The sequence below is a fragment of the Corvus hawaiiensis genome, chromosome 1 (assembly GCF_020740725.1).
Source record: "Corvus hawaiiensis isolate bCorHaw1 chromosome 1, bCorHaw1.pri.cur, whole genome shotgun sequence".
NCBI classification, from domain to species: Eukaryota; Metazoa; Chordata; class Aves; order Passeriformes; family Corvidae; genus Corvus; species Corvus hawaiiensis.
In genome coordinates, this window is record NC_063213.1 from 69,617,569 (window position 1) to 69,635,501 (window position 17,933).

At 50.1% G+C, this 17,933-nt stretch overlaps 2 protein-coding genes across 3 annotated transcripts; both read left to right on the top strand.

Moving 5' to 3' along the window:
• Positions 1–1,115: 1,115 nt before the first annotated feature.
• LOC125328899 (tubulin beta-2 chain) lies at positions 1,116–3,754 on the top strand. Its single transcript, XM_048310126.1, has 4 exons — positions 1,116–1,258; positions 1,765–1,873; positions 2,138–2,248; positions 2,462–3,754. The coding sequence occupies exons 1-4, from the start codon at positions 1,202–1,204 to the stop codon at positions 3,520–3,522; spliced, it is 1,338 nt and encodes a 445-aa protein (XP_048166083.1). The 5' UTR covers positions 1,116–1,201; the 3' UTR covers positions 3,523–3,754.
• Positions 3,755–14,953: 11,199 nt separating this feature from the next.
• Positions 14,954–17,794, top strand: LOC125328906 (tubulin beta-1 chain). Of its 2 annotated transcripts, XM_048310146.1 has the most exons (5): positions 14,954–14,981; positions 15,077–15,163; positions 15,819–15,927; positions 16,196–16,306; positions 16,520–17,794. In XM_048310146.1, the coding sequence occupies exons 2-5, from the start codon at positions 15,107–15,109 to the stop codon at positions 17,578–17,580; spliced, it is 1,338 nt and encodes a 445-aa protein (XP_048166103.1). In that variant the 5' UTR covers positions 14,954–14,981; positions 15,077–15,106; the 3' UTR covers positions 17,581–17,794. The 2 variants fall into 2 exon arrangements, with proteins under 2 accessions (XP_048166103.1, XP_048166094.1); XM_048310137.1 differs by lacking the exon at positions 14,954–14,981 and having other exon boundaries at positions 15,043–15,163.
• Positions 17,795–17,933: the final 139 nt, after the last annotated feature.

The window sequence follows — 17,933 nt, forward strand, 5'->3', positions numbered from 1 at the left end:
CGCGGCCCCCGCCTGCCCTCCCTGCGGCCGCTGTAATGCCCGCGGTGACATACGGGGCTGCTCGAAAATAAACTGGGGACCAGAAATCATCTCTGGGGACCACATGTTCGAACGCTCCCTGCTCCCCCCCGCCCTTCCTTTCTTCGTCTCTCAGCATCTGTAATCCGCAACGAAGCGACGAAGAGCAAGACCCGCTTGCTGCAGAGCTGAGGGATCCACCCTCCCCGAGCCCCCCGGCCCGGTGCAGCAGCACCCGCGCTGTCTATTGTCTGCCTGCGGGTCGCTGGTGGCTGCGGCCGGACGGGCGACAGCGCGGAGGGGGCGCTTGGCTGGAGAGCGGCTCCTGGCTCAGCTTCGGGGACCCAATCCGACCTTTTTAGGCTTAGAAAGAGAAGCCGAGCTCGGCACCGAGGAGGGGCAGGCGGGGATCGCTCGAGGACAGGGCTGGCCGACAGGAGATTACACTTTATACCGCACAGCCCGTGCTGAGGGGAAACCCACCCTCTACTCCCCCGTGCCAGGGTAGATAAACCGGGTCAGGGCGCGGGGCTCCTGACCGCCGGTGCGGGCTTGTGCGGAGAGACGGGCGGCAGCCACGGGAACCTGGTGATTCCGGCGAGTGCGCGGTGCCCCCACGGGGAAGGGAGTCTCCCGCCGGCACCGTGTGAACGGAGACACGGGCGGGGAGGCGGGGGCAGCCGCGGGATTCCCCCTCCCTCCCCCCCCGACGGCAACGCCCGCCGCTGCGGCAGGGAAGGCTAGGCGTCTCGGGGAACAAAAGGCTGCGGCGGCTGCGGCCGCAGGAGGGCAGAGAGGGTGGACAGCGGCCGCAGGGAGGTTCCGCGGTTCACACGTGGGCGGCCCGGCTCGGCCGCTCCATCGCGGCCCTCGGCGCCTTTGTCCCCGCCGTCAGCGCCGAGCCAGGGCGGTGGTGGCGGCGCGCCCCGGCCGCTCCCGGCGGCCCCGCCCCGGCCCCGCCCCCCGCGCCCGGCCCCGCCCCCGCGCCGGGCACAACGCCGCCGCCGCGCCCCGCCCCCGCGCGCCCATTGGCTGCGCGCCTCGCCCGCATGACGTCACCGGGGGCGGGGCGCGGCGCCCGATTTAAGGGACAGCGAGGGGCGCGGCCGCCGCAGCGGCGAGTGCGGGAGCGGGCGGAGCAGGCGGCAGGAGCAGCGGCGCGGCACCTTCGGACACCGGCACCATGCGTGAGATCGTGCACATCCAAGCCGGGCAGTGCGGCAACCAGATCGGCGCCAAGGTACGGAGCGGCGCCCCACTCGTCCGCACAGGACTCCGCGCGTGGGGCGGCGCCCGCTCCGCCGGGTTCCGCGTGTCCCGGGGAGAGCACTGCCGGGAGGGAGAGACCCCGGCTTCCCGCTGCGGAGCACCGTCGGGCTCTCCCGCCCCTGGGAGGGTCCGCGCGGAACGACTCCCGGCTATTGCATCTTAGTGGGGAGCGCAGTGGGGCTTTTACTCCGTGGGCGCGGCGCGCCTTGGGGAAGGAGGGTGCGGCGGGGGCTTCAGCTGCCGTCTATCAGCCCCTCGTGGGATGCAGGGGTCCCCCAGGGAGGGCGGGAGAAGAGGCGCCGAGCCGGTGCCACACCCCTCCCGTCGGTGGGGGGGGTGTGACGGGCGCGGTAGCGGCTCCGTCTGGCCGGGGGGCCGCACCCACGCGCGGCGAATCCCCGCCCGCCACGTGGCGGGGACTTGGCCAGGGGGCGAGAGAGGGGCGTGGCAGCACTGACCGCTCTCCGGTCCTCTCAGTTCTGGGAGGTCATCAGCGATGAGCACGGCATCGACCCCACGGGCAGCTACCACGGGGACAGCGACCTGCAGCTGGAGAGGATCAATGTCTACTACAATGAAGCCACAGGTAACGCCCATCTGTAATGAGCTTCCCGGGGGAGGGGGCATAGGATGTGCAGGCAGGGGTCCCCCAGCCCTCCCCGCAGTGGGTGACGCCCCAGCACAGCTTAAATGGCTGCTTTGTTTTCCCGTCCCTGGATCTGTCCAAATTCCCACACACTCCGTGTCCTCAGCAGCAAATCATGGGGAAGCGGATGGGAGCACAGCAGGGCTCCTGTGACGCTGGCTGCCGACTGCGAGGCTGTAACGCCGGTGCTGGTTCCTCCCACAGGTAACAAGTATGTCCCCCGTGCCATCCTCGTGGACCTGGAACCCGGCACCATGGACTCCGTGCGCTCCGGCCCCTTTGGACAGATCTTCCGTCCCGACAACTTTGTCTTTGGTGAGTGACTGCGGGATGGAGGAGCTCCAGAGCGGGAACTCCACACACAGGAAAGACTTGGAGCGAGCATGCGAGTGACCTTGGGGAACCTGAATCCCCACAGCAGAGTGGGGATGGAAGTGAGGGGAGGAGCCCCTAGGGAAGGGGCAGTGGCATCCTCTCTGTTCGTGCCTGGGGCGCTAATGTGGCACCTGGCTTCTGGTCTGCCCTTAGGTCAGAGCGGGGCTGGCAACAACTGGGCCAAGGGGCACTACACGGAAGGCGCTGAGCTGGTGGACTCTGTGCTGGATGTGGTGAGGAAGGAGTCGGAGAGCTGTGACTGCCTCCAGGGCTTCCAGCTGACCCACTCGCTGGGCGGAGGCACGGGCTCCGGCATGGGCACCCTCCTGATCAGCAAGATCCGGGAGGAGTACCCCGACCGCATCATGAACACCTTCAGCGTCATGCCCTCGCCCAAGGTGTCGGACACGGTGGTGGAGCCCTACAATGCCACCCTCTCTGTGCACCAGCTGGTGGAGAACACGGACGAGACCTACTGCATTGACAACGAGGCCCTGTATGACATTTGCTTCCGCACCCTGAAGCTGACCACTCCCACGTACGGGGACCTCAACCACCTGGTGTCGGCCACCATGAGCGGCGTGACCACCTGCCTTCGCTTCCCCGGCCAGCTGAACGCCGACCTGCGCAAGCTGGCGGTCAACATGGTGCCTTTCCCGCGGCTGCACTTCTTCATGCCGGGCTTCGCCCCGCTGACCAGCCGCGGCAGCCAGCAGTACCGCGCCCTGACGGTGCCCGAGCTGACGCAGCAGATGTTCGACTCCAAGAACATGATGGCCGCCTGCGACCCCCGCCACGGCCGCTACCTGACGGTGGCCGCCATCTTCCGGGGCCGCATGTCCATGAAGGAGGTGGACGAGCAGATGCTCAACGTGCAGAACAAGAACAGCAGCTACTTTGTGGAGTGGATCCCCAACAACGTGAAGACGGCCGTCTGCGACATCCCCCCGCGCGGCCTCAAGATGTCCGCCACCTTCATCGGCAACAGCACGGCCATCCAGGAGCTCTTCAAGAGGATCTCGGAGCAGTTCACGGCCATGTTCCGGCGCAAGGCTTTCTTGCACTGGTACACCGGCGAGGGCATGGATGAAATGGAGTTCACGGAGGCCGAGAGCAACATGAACGACCTGGTCTCCGAATACCAGCAATACCAGGATGCCACTGCTGATGAGCAGGGCGAGTTTGAAGAGGAAGGAGAGGAGGACGAGGCGTAAAGTTGAGATGGGTAGGAATTAAGTATAGTCTGAGCAGGCAAGTATTCATTGAGAGAAGGAATCTGTGCAGTTGTGCTGAAGCATGCATTTTTTAATTTGGTGCTCTCCACTGTTGCTTCTGTCAGCAGTTTTGTATCCTTGACTGTCCAATGTAACAGTAGTTGCAAAATACTTCAGAGTCTTCTGTTGAAATGGTTAACTTCTCAAACATAAAGGCTTTTTGTGTCCTAAACTGTCTCCTCTACTTTATTTCTCTCTAGATTAAGCAAGTAATTATTGTGTAGTTTTCTGTAACTTCACTTCTCCATTTATTCCTGAACTTCAGTGAAAGGTTAAGCTCAATAAAACAAGAATTCTCAGGCTGTGAATTTAGCACCATGTGGAAACTGTAGTAGCTCAGCTAAAGATGCCAGGTAATTTATGGAAACTCCTGTGTCTAACAGCTTAGCTAATTGTTGGGGCAAAAGCTGCTTTAGCTGATAAAAACAAGACGTTGCACTTGAATCGTGCAATTCCTCTTTATGGACATACATGGTAGAGAGGTCAGAGAGATGGTATTGAATTCCACATAACAAACTGTCAAAACTGATTTGACAGGATAGCTGCAGGCTTCCCTACTGCCATTCAGCAGCTTATTTATCTTGTTCCAGGGACTATAGTACTATGGGTGGCTGACTGTGATTTAACTTGATGCTGAAGCTCGCTTATCTTCCCCTCAACTCTCCTCTCTAAATACAAAAATTCCATGCAGAGAAGCATAGGTCTGTACTAGCAGGCATCTTGGGAGCTCAAGTAAAAACCAGAGCTTTTTCTCTTCAAGAATAAAATTTGCGTTTCCCAAAAATAGCCACTAACCTGCCCTTAACTGTAAAGGGATTGATTCTACAGGGTAATCAATTCCCCTTTGGAGATATGAGGTGATGGGCAGATTTCTTGGCTCAGAAGGGTGTCCAGAGCATCACATACAATCTTAGGCACCTATAGATACCCTGACAGTAGCTGTCTCCAAGTTACGTGTTTACAGGGCAGTTGTTTGCTCCTGGTCCCCGCAGCAGATGAACCTCTACCCGGGCAGGGGAGAGCAGTGCAGCTGCACCCTGCTGTGCATCTTTGCAAAGGTAAGTGTGGTTTCTTTACAATGAGGGAGGGGGCGATTTATGTTTGTGTTCTTATAGGGTGCAAGAACGCTGAATGAATCTACAGTATTGTTAACAGCAGTTAGCAAAGTTTCGTAGACCCTGTTACTCTTACAAAGCAAGAGTGAAATCCCTCGTGGAGTTTAGCAGCTATCCAATATGTATCCTTAGTGCATCCGAACACCACTTAGGGGAATGGTCCTGCACTAAAAAAAGTGTTGCTAGGAGAACCGCTCCCAATGCTACAATTACTGCAGTCCTTACTGCTCTCAAAGAGCTGGTATTCACATGTGTGCAGCCTCTATTGTGATCCTTTACTGAAATGCTTGCAAGGCATTACTGGAATAAAGAATTAAAAGGGAGCTGCTGTGCATAACTAATATCTTGCCTGTTTTGAGTCCGCTGCCTGTGGACACTGCTCTGAGTGTGCCCTGTTCCTTTGCTGATGGGCCTGCTCTGCTGGTGTGTGTGGGACAACAGGCACTTGCTAAAGCTTTTCCTGTCATCTATAGATTTGGTTTCTGGTGTACAGAGGAGTGAGAAGCACTTAAACTGCCTGGACTGTCAGTAAACAAATAGAGCTGTATATATCCACAACAGTACTTGTATTTCTTAACACTTGAGCAGTTCTGGGATTAAACATTAGACAAATTGAGGTTGTTTTAGTAACTCAGTTAATACACGCTGCCTCAGGCCCTTTGAGGAAATAACACTGTATCTGGTTGCCGAAGTAACCTTCCCTTGAAATTACTTAGCTGGGTTGCACTTGAAATAGTTGATCATACAGCTTTGAGTCAGCGAACGAATCTAAACAGTTTCACTAAAAGAGGAGACCTTGGTCTTTGATAGTAAAGATCTTCCTTTCAGCTGTGACACTGTAGCAGGTTTCAGTAGTATTCAACATGTCTAGCATCTAATTCTCAGTGTAATTACACTCTGTCTCTAGCTAATCCTTAAATATAGCTACCCAAGTGACACATTTCGCTACAGCTCCCTTACTAGAAAGCAGGACACCATCCTACATGGCTTGCTGTTGTTTGTAGTCTGGTTTTTTTGTTGTTGTTCTAGAGGAAGAAAACCCATAGAAATACTCTAGACAGAAACATGTCCTTTCATAAATCCTACATGTCTTATTTGCCAGTCATAATAACGAAAAAAAAAATCAAACTATCATTTCAGTTGGAGTTGAGAAATATAGAAAAATGGGATACCGAACGACTTGAAGGGAAGGTTCAAAGCTTGGTAGGAACAGTAAGTTGAATATAAGGGAGGATGAGTCTCATCCTGGGACTGCAGCACCTTTTTTTTTTCCCTTTGTATCTTTGATCTTTAGTTGTATTTATTGCCCAGGAGACCTTTCACTATAAAACCTGGAGCTGACTGCTATATGCCAAACAACAGAAGTGTCTTCACAGGTCTTTGTGGTTGCAATTTTTCTGTTTCACAAAGAAAGCAGAACCACTGGAAGGATTTCAGATTAGGTTATCTGACTGCCTTAACCTCTCCTGGGTGTAGATTTGTTTGTCCATGTGATGAACAATACATTTAGAGCTAAAGGTCTTGCATGAGGCATCCTGTTTGGAAGAAATGGGGATAGATAATACAAATTTAGTGGTGTGCAGATTAAGGCATTTATAATGACTGATTTGTGTTGAGATATGTTAATAATAAAAAGCAATATATTTTCATTTCAATAGATCAGTTGTGGCCTGAAGGGAAGCATTCTCCTCTGTTGACAATTAGAGCTGATGGTGTTGGGGAAGGGAACAATCTCTTTATTTATTTTTTAAAAAATTCCCTTTGTTAAGTGTGTGGAATTTTTAAGCATCTTAGTAGAATGTCTTGACCAAGGCAATCAGTGCTTGACTGCTGTTAAGTGCAAGAGGGTAAAGATACATAAGGTTGTAAAAACAACTAGGTGCCATGTAGGTTTAATTTAAATAGAAATGGCATGAGTCATGGTAGCGTTGGGATGCCTTCTCTCCTCATTTCTCTTCCCTGTTTATTTCTTGAACCTCAATCCAAACCATTGTAGCAACAGTGTTGTGGAAATATAATCCAGTATGTAGTCTGATATCTCAAAACTCTTAAAGGGATTGTAGGTTTGCATCTGTTTTCCAACAGATGTTTTCCAGTCTTTCAGGTGGGAGCAATAATGATTCTCCTTTTCCCAAGATACATGAAGTGCCTATATAAATCAGAAATTGGGTTGCATTAAGCATGCAATGGTCCTGATGACATGATAGTCTAAGAACCAAACCTGAGGCCCATCCTGTTGGCAGGTGTATCCTTCCAGAAGGTATGAGGTGAAGATCAGAGTAAACCAAAGTAGCAGTAGGATTTATAACCTGAAGAAAGAAGATAATCCAGATGTTTGGGTCTCCTCTCCAGCGAATTGCCTGCAAAAATAGGGCAAACCCCTAATCTGTGCAGGGAAATCTGCTCATGGATGATGATACCATGTGCTACATAGCTCAAAACAGTGTGGTGCTAGTGCAAGTACATGTGCAAGTACTGTGTGCTTAAAGAAACTGTGATGGACTGACAGTCCTTATGGGAAGGTGCTGCAATGCACTACTGCAAAGCACAGCTCTGGTGCCTGGAGCAACTCTGGCAAAGGGGTGCAAGAGGGACAAGTTTTCTTGCCCCACTAGAAAAAGTTGGGGCCTCTAACAATACTCCCTGCATTAGAGTGAGTTCTCTTCTTGTTTCCTTTGTCCTTTGTCTTCCCTGTAATCCCCATAACCAAGTTCTGTGTAAGATCAGGATAAAACCCAGTAATGGATTTTGGTAGGGCAAGTTTCATGGTTGTTCCACTGAAATCACTTTCCAAACACCCCCCTCCCTCCCACCCAAAAGAACCCAACCCCCCCCCCCCCCCCACCTCATTATTTTACTACTACTTTCTTTTTTTTGTTTTTGTTTTTTAAGAAGAGTTGTTAATCTATATTAGATTCTGCCTTACGGTGGGAGGTGCTTTAATTACTACTTTCTGTTTAATGAAGCCTAATATTTTTGTTTGCTATAGCTATGAGGAGATAAAATCTTCTCCGAAGAAATCATGTGACTACCCCCTATTATTTGCTATACAACTTTTCTCCCAAAGGATGTTATTCTACTTTTCCTCTCCACATTAAAGTATAATGAACAAATACTTTTAGGGGCTGTTCAGAAATGGTAGCCTCCACAGGAGTTACAGGTAACACCATTCCCCTGAACCTGTTCATTGTAGGGAAGGCACTGTTTTTTGTTTAGAAATAATCCCCTTCTCAATCTTCCCATTTGGTTTTTCAGGTGCTTCTGCATTTCCACAGAACAAAGCTTGTGACACTTTTGATGCTTTATATGTGCCTGGGGTAATCTAAGTAAGGTTATTTTTGCCCCCATCCAACCCCTTCCGCTCAAAATAAATTTCTAAAGAGAAGAATGAGCTGATTTTGTGTGTGACTAAAAAAAAAATATTTTTGAGAATTTTTCACTTTCCAATCTAAAATCCATTCATGCTAAGCACCCACCTTTTGATACTTCAGCAATCACCTGTCCTGGTCTGTTTGTTGTTTATTAAAATGGGAAAGAGCAGTCTGTTTGTTCTCAGATGCCCCCATTTAAATGGGTCTTATCTTTAGCTTGCCTACAAGAAAATTCAAAATGGAAGCATTTGGTCACAGGAAAGTGCCTCAGGACATGATGCATTTTGGAAAAAGACATTTCTTGGCCCTGAGTCTCCTGGACACTTGTCCAGCTGGAGCCCTCTGAGCATTGGAAACCAAGGCAAAGGGAGGGTGTGAGGGAAGCTGTGAAAGCCTGCCCATCCCCAGACATTCTGCCAGCAAAGGACACGGTGCAGGTGACAACTCCTCTCCCTGAGCAGTTTAACAAGACGTGAACTGTTCCCCTGCTTCTAGCTTCAGTCCTATTTTAAGTATTTTATTTGTGAATTTGCCAGAAAGAAAAATTGTGTCTCTTTGAAGCATGCGTATAAGAAAGCTATCTATTTACAGTATCTAGGTAAAAAAGAAATAATTTAAGAGTAGGTCATTCCCTCCTCCCCACTCAAAGTCATTTTTCCCTTATGGGCAGAATTCCACTTGTAAGGGAAGAAATCAAGTTAACTCTGTTAAATTCTTGTTTATTATCATTTGGTTCTTGTAGTGTAGAGATTTTCCTACTGGTCTCAATTTACCCATATGTCATCCTTTATAATCAGGTTATTTTTCTCACTTGGCTTCCTTGGAAAGCTTAAGGCATAGGTTGTTTTTTTTCCCCTTTTTGGTACGAATGCCTCTGTCATTGCAGGGGGGAAAAAAAAAAAGTTCATAATAGTCCAGTTTAAGCAGAATGTGAAAAAAACACACTTGCTCCAGAGAATGAAGTGGCTACCCTGGCAGAGGTTGTGTAGCTTATTCAGTAAAAGGTTCTGTGTTGTTTTGCAGTGAAAAATGTTTCCACACTTTCCATAAATGTAATAGAAAGATACTGCCTGCCTCCTTGGTGAATAATTAAACACAGGTTTCAAGCAGAATTCAAATGGTCTCACAACAAGCTTTACAAACATTTAATGAAATTCAAGCACTGACTTCTTACATCATGCTTCTCTGCATCCAGCATAATGCTGGTCTTATAATTAATAAATTAATTGTGTGGCTGGGTTTTTTTTAAATTTCAGCTAAGAAATTTCCAGCTCCACCCTAGCAGGCAGGGATTAGAGATTTTTGTTGGCATTGAGAAAACTGCCACTTCCGTAGGCAGGGCTGATTCAGTATCCTCCAGCTGCTAAAAACGATGGTCCTATTCCCCTGCCCCACTTCAAGTGTTACCTCTGTGTCATTTTTCCTCTGCCAGCTCCAGGGCATGTCTGACCCTTTCACCAGTCTTTTCCTCTCCCTCAACTCCACAGTTAAGGTCAGAAAACTGAGGGAGTGGAAGAAGGTTTTTCTTAAACTAGGTGGTGTGCCAGAGGGAGAACTTGTGCAAAGAAGGGGGGGAAACGTGGGCAGCTGGAAGCAGGAGAGAGCAAAATAAGGTATTTGGTTGATTCAGCCACCTAGTGCAATACCACCCTGAACTCTCCTGCAGAGAACCTGGGCAATTTTAAACAATGTACACTGAATCCCACCACGAACTACTGCATGTCTTAGCAGACCTCACAAGATCTGGTTCAGAGTTTGCCCAGTGTCAGTTTGAGTTACAAGTAACTATCGGATTGCAAGAAAGCAAGCAGGCTAAGGAACAAAAGAAACAGTAACTATCAGATCAAAGTCTCTATCTGTACCTTGTTCTCGGTGACGGGCAGGAAATGAACTGCCCTGGAAAACATTATATTGGCATTTCATTTATATTGATGCTGGAATCTTAGTCTTCTTTTGACTGGAGGACCCAGTTTGTAGGGATATCCGATGTGTTTCATCTGCTGAGCAATCTAAAAAGGTAGTTGCAGCCTGGATGGGGGCAGGAGCCATCTGGCTGCTACCCCATCACATCTGGTGTGCCAAGAGGAAATAATGAGAGGCTGCATTGTTTTGCCTTTCTTCTCAGTAAATTGCTGCATGATGATGATGACTACATTTTTCCCTTTTTGGAATCATTTTGTGACATATGATCGTGTTTATTATGGTACCTTTGGAAGGCAGACAAGTGGGGTTCTGTTTACTGTGTCCTGTACAAGCACATTCACAGAAACGCCTGACTCTCAGAGGTTATAATCTAAATTCACAAGAGGAACCATATGGTGTGGAAGAAATATTAGTTTCATGGAGAAACAGTTTTCTGCTCTAAAGGTGCATGGGTTATTTTAGAATTGAGAGTGTCCCAAATTGCTCTGTAATGTGATTTTTTTCTCATGCATTCATCCTCTCTCCTCTTTTGTTCTTGGCCAAACACGCAGACTCAGGTATAATAAACACAAGTTCAGAGGGCTCTACAATGAAACTGCTTTTGCTCATTCATAAAAACATACTCAGCATTGTTGTACTTAATTGCTTCTAGTGCCTGCAGTGAGCTGTAATATTGAAATAAAATAGATTTCCCTTTTAGGTATTTTATTACTAAGATTAAAATCACTTTCACAATTATTCCATCCTTTTGCAGGCAGGATATTCTTCTATCTTAATGCACATTGCAAATGATTAAGCATCAGGTTCCAAAGGTGACCTCAGACAGTCCTCATCAGGTGGGAATGTCATAGTTACCAGGTAGAAGGCAAACAATAAGGTAGTGAACAGAGCCTGCTCATTTGAGTACCAACAGAAAGGCTCAAAAAGCCATGAACAACACATGACATCATCCATCACAAATGAGTGAGAATAAAGCCATGGGCAGACATTTTGTGTACTTGAGAAGCTTTCATACTTGTACACTTGTGATTCTTTCTCAAACAATGGGAAATCAGGGACAGACATGAAAATGTTGTGGGATCCCTGTTGCCTCCCTTTTACATCCATCGCCAGGCTCCACTGTTGCCTTGGAAACTGGGTAGGCAGGGTTTGATGCAGGCAGGGAGGAGGCTGTGGCAGAGTTTCGGCTGCCGAAGGGCCCATGGGTGTTCCTGGGCACGTGCCCTGCCTTTGTATGAATGGGAGCATTTTGGCTTTCCTCTGTGATTCTGACAACTTAGAATTTATAGAGCTATATTAAAAAAACCCAAAACAACAGGGAGCTCCCATATCTATTTAAGTATCTTTGATGGCTACGATTTGTAGAAGTGTTTGCCATAATGAAAGATTCTGAATTGATATTGAAGTAGTTGACATTTAGTTTGGTTCACTGTGTGTTCATGGATGTTCAACATTGCTGAAGGAACTTGTACACATAAGTATGTACTTCCCTTTAGGGACTCCGAATGAAACCTGGAGCTGCATCCCCACCCTGAAAAAAACAGTGGGAATCTACAGAGACCAGTACTATAGTATCTAAGAATTAGTTTCCTAATAAAAGCTCAGAATCCTTAGTGGAATAACTATAAAGGAGGTCACTGTGTGCCCGTGGGAAGAAGACATGTCAGGGAGTGTCCAGGTGTCCTCAAGAGAAGAATCATAATGCTTCAAGCTGGGCCTTTGTGGCTTGTCAGGAATACTTTGGCACCTGAAAAGCTCTTCAGTGTCTGTGTGGATCCCTCAGAGATGCCAGAGAAGCAGTTGTGTTGCAGTTCCACCAGTAGTGAGAAGATGTAACTGCCTGCTGCTGCCCAAAAAGGTGGGTTATGCCTATAGCAAGTACAAATGTATATGTACAAGTTTTATGAATAGTAACAACGGCCGCCTGTGATTAAGTGCTGCTGAAATATGTCAAAGGAAAATACTGATGACAGCTGGGATATAAAGAACACAAACTTCTAAAGAATTTGGTGAAAAGATCTCAGTGCCAGCACAGTCCTGGATAGTTTGTGATTGCAAAAGCCACATGGAATAGCACCACACTTAATTCCCAGTGTCGCAAAGCTTAAGCCAATCTGTGCTCATGACATTTCACAGCAGCTGAGGTTTCTGCACTGAGGAAGAAAAAGAGCTACAGTTGATAAGAAAGTCAATTCACTGGAGCACACTGAGAGCCACTTTTGAAAATACAGCCAAAGTACTTTTCCAAGGTCACAGCAGCCAAATTCCAGGCAAAGACATGGTACTTATTTAGCCACTAGTATTTTCTGCTGTAAATGAAAAAAAAAAAAAAAAGAGCGAAACTGATGACATGCATTGATTTATATTGTGTTAAGCATAGCTAACCTGAGCATTATGTAAACAATTCTGATCATTTTGACTTTATTTTTGATAGTGGTAATGATTTCCCACATCAATTGTTACCTCACCTTTGAAAAAAATCTTCCTGTTTTGAAAGTGTTGTAATTGCAATATAATGTTATAGTGTACTGTGAAACTGAGATGAATAAACTGTCACTCTGGTGTTGCTGATCACACACAGCCTCCCACTCCTTTCTTTCCCTTTCATACAACCACAGAACTGCTGAGGTTGGACAGAACCTCTGGAATCATTAGTCTAGTCCATTACTTTGCCCGAGAAGGTCAGCTAGAACAGGTTACTCAGGGTTGTCTCCCCTAGCGTTTTGACTGTTTCCGAGACTGGACACTCCACAATCTCTCTGGGCAACCTGTACCAGAGCAAAGTGGTTTCTTTTCTTATGTTTAGATTTCTGTGTTTCAGTCTGTGTCCATCGCTTCTCCTCCTGTCACTGCGCACCTCTGGCTCCATCTTCTTTACAGCTTCCCATCAAGTATTTATACACACTGATAAGAATCCCCTGAGCCTTCTCCAGGAAAATCGGTCCCAGCTGTCAGCCACTCCTTGTATGACAGATGCTTCACTTCCTTAACCGCCTTCATGGCCTTTCATTGGACTCACTCCAAAATGTCCATCTCTCTCTCATACTGGGGAGCCCAGAACTGGATGTAAAACTCCAGACGCGTCTCACCACAGCTTATCCCCTTCCCTGACCTGCTGGTAACAATCTTCCTTAAACAAGGATGTTGCTGGACACCCTTGCTGTTAGGGCATGCTGCTGACTCATGTTCAACTTGGTGTCCACCAGGATGCAGGGTCCTTTTTGGCCAAGCTCCTTTCCATGCGGGTGGTCCCCAGCCAACTGGTTTAAGGGGTTGTTCCTTTCCAGGTACAAGACTTCACACTTCCCTTTGTTAAATTGCATGAGGATCCTGTCAGCCCATTTCTCCAGCCTACTGAGGTCACTCTGGATTGGCAGCACAACCCCCCGGTGTACCAGTCCCTCCTCCCAGTTTTGTATCATCGGCAGACTTGCTGAGGGTGTACTCTCTTGCCATTTAACTCACTAACGAAGAAGTTAAATGGTGTTGGCCAAGGATCAGTCAGTGGAGTACAGCACCAGTGGCTGGCTTCTGAATTTCGTGTTGTTGATGTCAAGCCATTCAGCTTGGCAGTTCAGCCAGTTGTCACTCCATCTCACTGTCCATTTATCTAGGCCATACCTCATCAACTGGCCTACAGGGATGTTACAGGAGACAGTTCAAAAGACTTCACAAAATAAACAGTGTTAACTATGCTGAGCCTGTTGATACTTGGCAAAAGTTTGAGAGCTTGCATTATCATGCTGTCCCCTTGGCACTACAATGTTGTGCTTAAGGTGAACTCTCTCCAGTTCTATTATGCTGAACACAAGGTACATAATTTTGCATCCTCTTTACCAGCCTATTCCTGGCTTCATGGTGGCTGTCATCTCCCTTCCCTGGTGCAAGTGTAAAGCTGTCCTCAAGGCTGACCAGCTGGGTGGCAAAGCTACTTTCATTTCTCAAAAAAACTTAGAGCTGTGAATCAAGTAATGTTTTATAATCAAGTTCAACAGTTTCTGCCCAATCCATTATAGACCCTGCTGAAATTTGTTTCAGATATTCTCCTTGGTAGCAGTGCAGATACAGGTGTGTATTGCAGCTGGTTCGATTATATTCTCTTTGCCATCCTTGAACTGTCTCTCCTCCCTTGGACATCCACCATGTGCTTATCTCGTTTTTTTTTTTCCTATGAGAGATCAAGCAGAGATACCACAAGCAGGATTCAAAGTTTTCCAAAATGAGATCTGTGGCAGGTGTCTGGTAACACACAACATAACTTCACTTATAGAAAAGAAAGATATCCCATTCCTGTGGATGTTAAACTGCTATCACTGCTGGATAACTCCCAGAAGAAAACATTCTTTAGCAGCAGCATAAAATCTCATGCCAACCCTCTGTGCTCCTGAAATTAGAGCCCCACATATACAGATTGAGCAGGACTACCTAAAACAGTTTCGTGCTTGAAAGTAGCTGTGGGCTTTAACATCACTACCCAATCTCTGCTTGTTTCAGGTGCCCGAGCTATAGAAAAATTATGCTTGTGCTTCAAACATACTGAAACATGATCAAGCAGGCCTAAGCTAGAAATACAGGCTTGAGGGTGCTAATGAAACTGAGCAGCATGTGCTTTGTTGCTGTGGCGCAGTAGAGGCGAAGGAAGCGAGAGGAGGAGTTCCAACAGGTGTGCAAAGAAGAGTTAGGCGGTTTTGTTTTCTTTTTCACCTCAAGATGAGCCATGTCGTGTCCGATTCCTGCCTATTCCCCGACGGCTGAAGGCGAGGTTCCCCCGGCGCCCCAAGCCAGCAGCATTCAGCCCGTGGAGGGGCCCGTAGCCTACCGCCCCCAGACCGGACCAGCCCGGGGCGCGGGAGACAATGCCCGGGCCGGGCCCGCCCCACGCCGTTCCCGCCGCACGTCACCGGGGGCGGGGCGCGGCGCCCGATTTAAGGGACAGCGAGGGGCGCGGCCGCCGCAGCTGCGAGTGCGGACGGCGAAGGAGGCGGCAGCGGCAGCAGCTGCGAGTGCGGACGGCGAAGGAGGCGGCAGCGGCAGCAGCTGCGAGTGCGGACGGCGAAGGAGGCGGCAGCAGCAGCAGCAGCAGCAGCAGCAGCGGCGGCTTCGGACACCGGCACCATGCGTGAGATCGTGCACATCCAGGCCGGGCAGTGCGGCAACCAGATCGGCGCCAAGGTACGGACGGGCGCGGGCAGCGGGGCGCTCCTGCGGGTGGCACGCAGCTCCGTCCCGAAATGAAAAGCGACCCGGGGTTTGCTGAGGCGCCGTGGCTCCTGCTCCTGTGCCCCTCGGCCCTGCCGGTCTGTGCTGCCGCGGGGCAGGGATATGCCCGCGCTCCCGTCCGGCGTGCCCAGCCTTCCTGCAGGCAGCCGCGGCCATCTCCCGCTGCCTCGCCCCTCTGTGGCCACGGCGCCGGCTCCCGAGGGCGGAGGGAACGGGAGGTGCTTTAGTGCCACGGATTACCCGTCACCACCGAACGTGTGCAGGTGTTGCCATCTTGTAGTGACTAAAGGGTCTTAAGCCAGTGCTAGACAATGGGAGGACACCAAATTGACATAGCCAGAGGTGGTCACCCTTTGGATACAAGCTACAAAGGAATTAACTTGCACTTCAGTGCTCTGGCTGCTCGTCTGCCCCCTGCTAGTTCAGCTGCTGTGGTCAGCGAAGCCCTTGTGCACTGACTCACCTTCCCACCCAGCAGCTGCTCTGCCATGCAAGGGAGTGGTCAGGGCCGTGGAATGCATGGGCTGCGCTGGGGGTGTGTGATTGGCACTGGCCAGCTGTTTCCACTGGAACTGGCTAATTGCCGTTTTTCAAAAATTTCCTCTAGTTCTGGGAGGTCATCAGCGATGAGCATGGCATTGATCCCACGGGCAGCTACCATGGGGACAGTGAGCTGCAGCTGGAAAGGATCAATGTCTACTACAATGAAGCTGCCGGTAAGTGTCTGCTTCCTCAGATGTCCTTAAATAAATGAGGCAGGCTCAGTTCAAGGAGGCTGGAAAAATCCCTGAACAAGAGCTGTCATCTGCCAGTGACTCCTCTAAGAGACCTTTGTTCTCAGAAAGGCTCTGATAACATGGTAGTCTTGATTGTGACAGTGCCTCTCCAGAGAAATGCAGGGAGGTGGATGGGAGCACAGCAGGGCTCCTGTGACGCTGGCTGCCGACTGCAAGGCTGTAACACCGGTGCTGGTTCCTCCCACAGGTAACAAGTATGTCCCCCGTGCCATCCTCGTGGACCTGGAACCCGGCACCATGGACTCCGTGCGCTCCGGCCCCTTTGGACAGATCTTCCGTCCCGACAACTTTGTCTTTGGTGAGTGACTGCGGGATGGAGGAGCTCCAGAGCGGGAACTCCACACACAGGAAAGACTTGGAGCGAGCATGCGAGCGACCTTGGGGAACCTGAATCCCCACAGCAGAGTGGGGATGGAAGTGAGGGGAGGAGCCCCTAGGGAAGGGGCAGTGGCATCCTCTCTGTTCGTGCCTGGGGCGCTAATGTGGCACCTGGCTTCTGGTCTGCCCTTAGGTCAGAGCGGGGCTGGCAACAACTGGGCCAAGGGGCACTACACGGAAGGCGCTGAGCTGGTGGACTCTGTGCTGGATGTGGTGAGGAAGGAGTCGGAGAGCTGTGACTGCCTCCAGGGCTTCCAGCTGACCCACTCGCTGGGCGGAGGCACGGGCTCCGGCATGGGCACCCTCCTGATCAGCAAGATCCGGGAGGAGTACCCCGACCGCATCATGAACACCTTCAGCGTCATGCCCTCGCCCAAGGTGTCGGACACGGTGGTGGAGCCCTACAATGCCACCCTCTCTGTGCACCAGCTGGTGGAGAACACGGACGAGACCTACTGCATTGACAACGAGGCCCTGTATGACATTTGCTTCCGCACCCTGAAGCTGACCACTCCCACGTACGGGGACCTCAACCACCTGGTGTCGGCCACCATGAGCGGCGTGACCACCTGCCTTCGCTTCCCCGGCCAGCTGAACGCCGACCTGCGCAAGCTGGCGGTCAACATGGTGCCTTTCCCGCGGCTGCACTTCTTCATGCCGGGCTTCGCCCCGCTGACCAGCCGCGGCAGCCAGCAGTACCGCGCCCTGACGGTGCCCGAGCTGACGCAGCAGATGTTCGACTCCAAGAACATGATGGCCGCCTGCGACCCCCGCCACGGCCGCTACCTGACGGTGGCCGCCATCTTCCGGGGCCGCATGTCCATGAAGGAGGTGGACGAGCAGATGCTCAACGTGCAGAACAAGAACAGCAGCTACTTTGTGGAGTGGATCCCCAACAACGTGAAGACGGCCGTCTGCGACATCCCCCCGCGCGGCCTCAAGATGTCCGCCACCTTCATCGGCAACAGCACGGCCATCCAGGAGCTCTTCAAGAGGATCTCGGAGCAGTTCACGGCCATGTTCCGGCGCAAGGCTTTCTTGCACTGGTACACCGGCGAGGGCATGGATGAAATGGAGTTCACGGAGGCCGAGAGCAACATGAACGACCTGGTCTCCGAATACCAGCAATACCAGGATGCCACTGCTGATGAGCAGGGCGAGTTTGAAGAGGAAGGAGAGGAGGATGAGGCTTAAGCCCTCTGGTATCAAAGGAACTTCTGTAAAGCAGGCATGCATCTGAATGACTTCTGATAGTGGTGGTGAAGCATGTTTTCTAGAAATTATGTACCCAATTATCCTCTCAGCATTTGTGACTTTGGCCGGTTTCTCAATGTAATACATCTGAATCCTAATTCTTACAATGTTTTTTGTCCTTTAATATTAAGAGCTCATAAAGGCATGCATTCTAGATCATGTTTTCTGTCTTTCTTAACACCTCTATTGGACAAAGAACAACTGTTCAGCCTGCGTGGCAACAAGTAAGCTTAAGGACACGTCAGAAGTCTTGCAGTACAGTGGTATGCTCTGATCACTGAGGCTTACGTGTT

Excerpts from the sequence above, each read along its gene's own strand:
- LOC125328899 (XM_048310126.1), top strand. The coding sequence starts at position 1,202 with ATGCGTGAGATCGTGCACATCCAAGCCGGGCAGTGCGGCAACCAGATC. Across the intron at positions 1,259-1,764 it reads GCAACCAGATCGGCGCCAAG|TTCTGGGAGGTCATCAGCGA; the intron begins GTACGGAGCGGC and ends CGGTCCTCTCAG. Across the intron at positions 1,874-2,137 it reads CTACTACAATGAAGCCACAG|GTAACAAGTATGTCCCCCGT; the intron begins GTAACGCCCATC and ends TTCCTCCCACAG.
- LOC125328906 (XM_048310146.1), top strand. The coding sequence starts at position 15,107 with ATGCGTGAGATCGTGCACATCCAGGCCGGGCAGTGCGGCAACCAGATC. Across the intron at positions 15,164-15,818 it reads GCAACCAGATCGGCGCCAAG|TTCTGGGAGGTCATCAGCGA; the intron begins GTACGGACGGGC and ends AATTTCCTCTAG. Across the intron at positions 16,307-16,519 it reads TCCCGACAACTTTGTCTTTG|GTCAGAGCGGGGCTGGCAAC; the intron begins GTGAGTGACTGC and ends GTCTGCCCTTAG.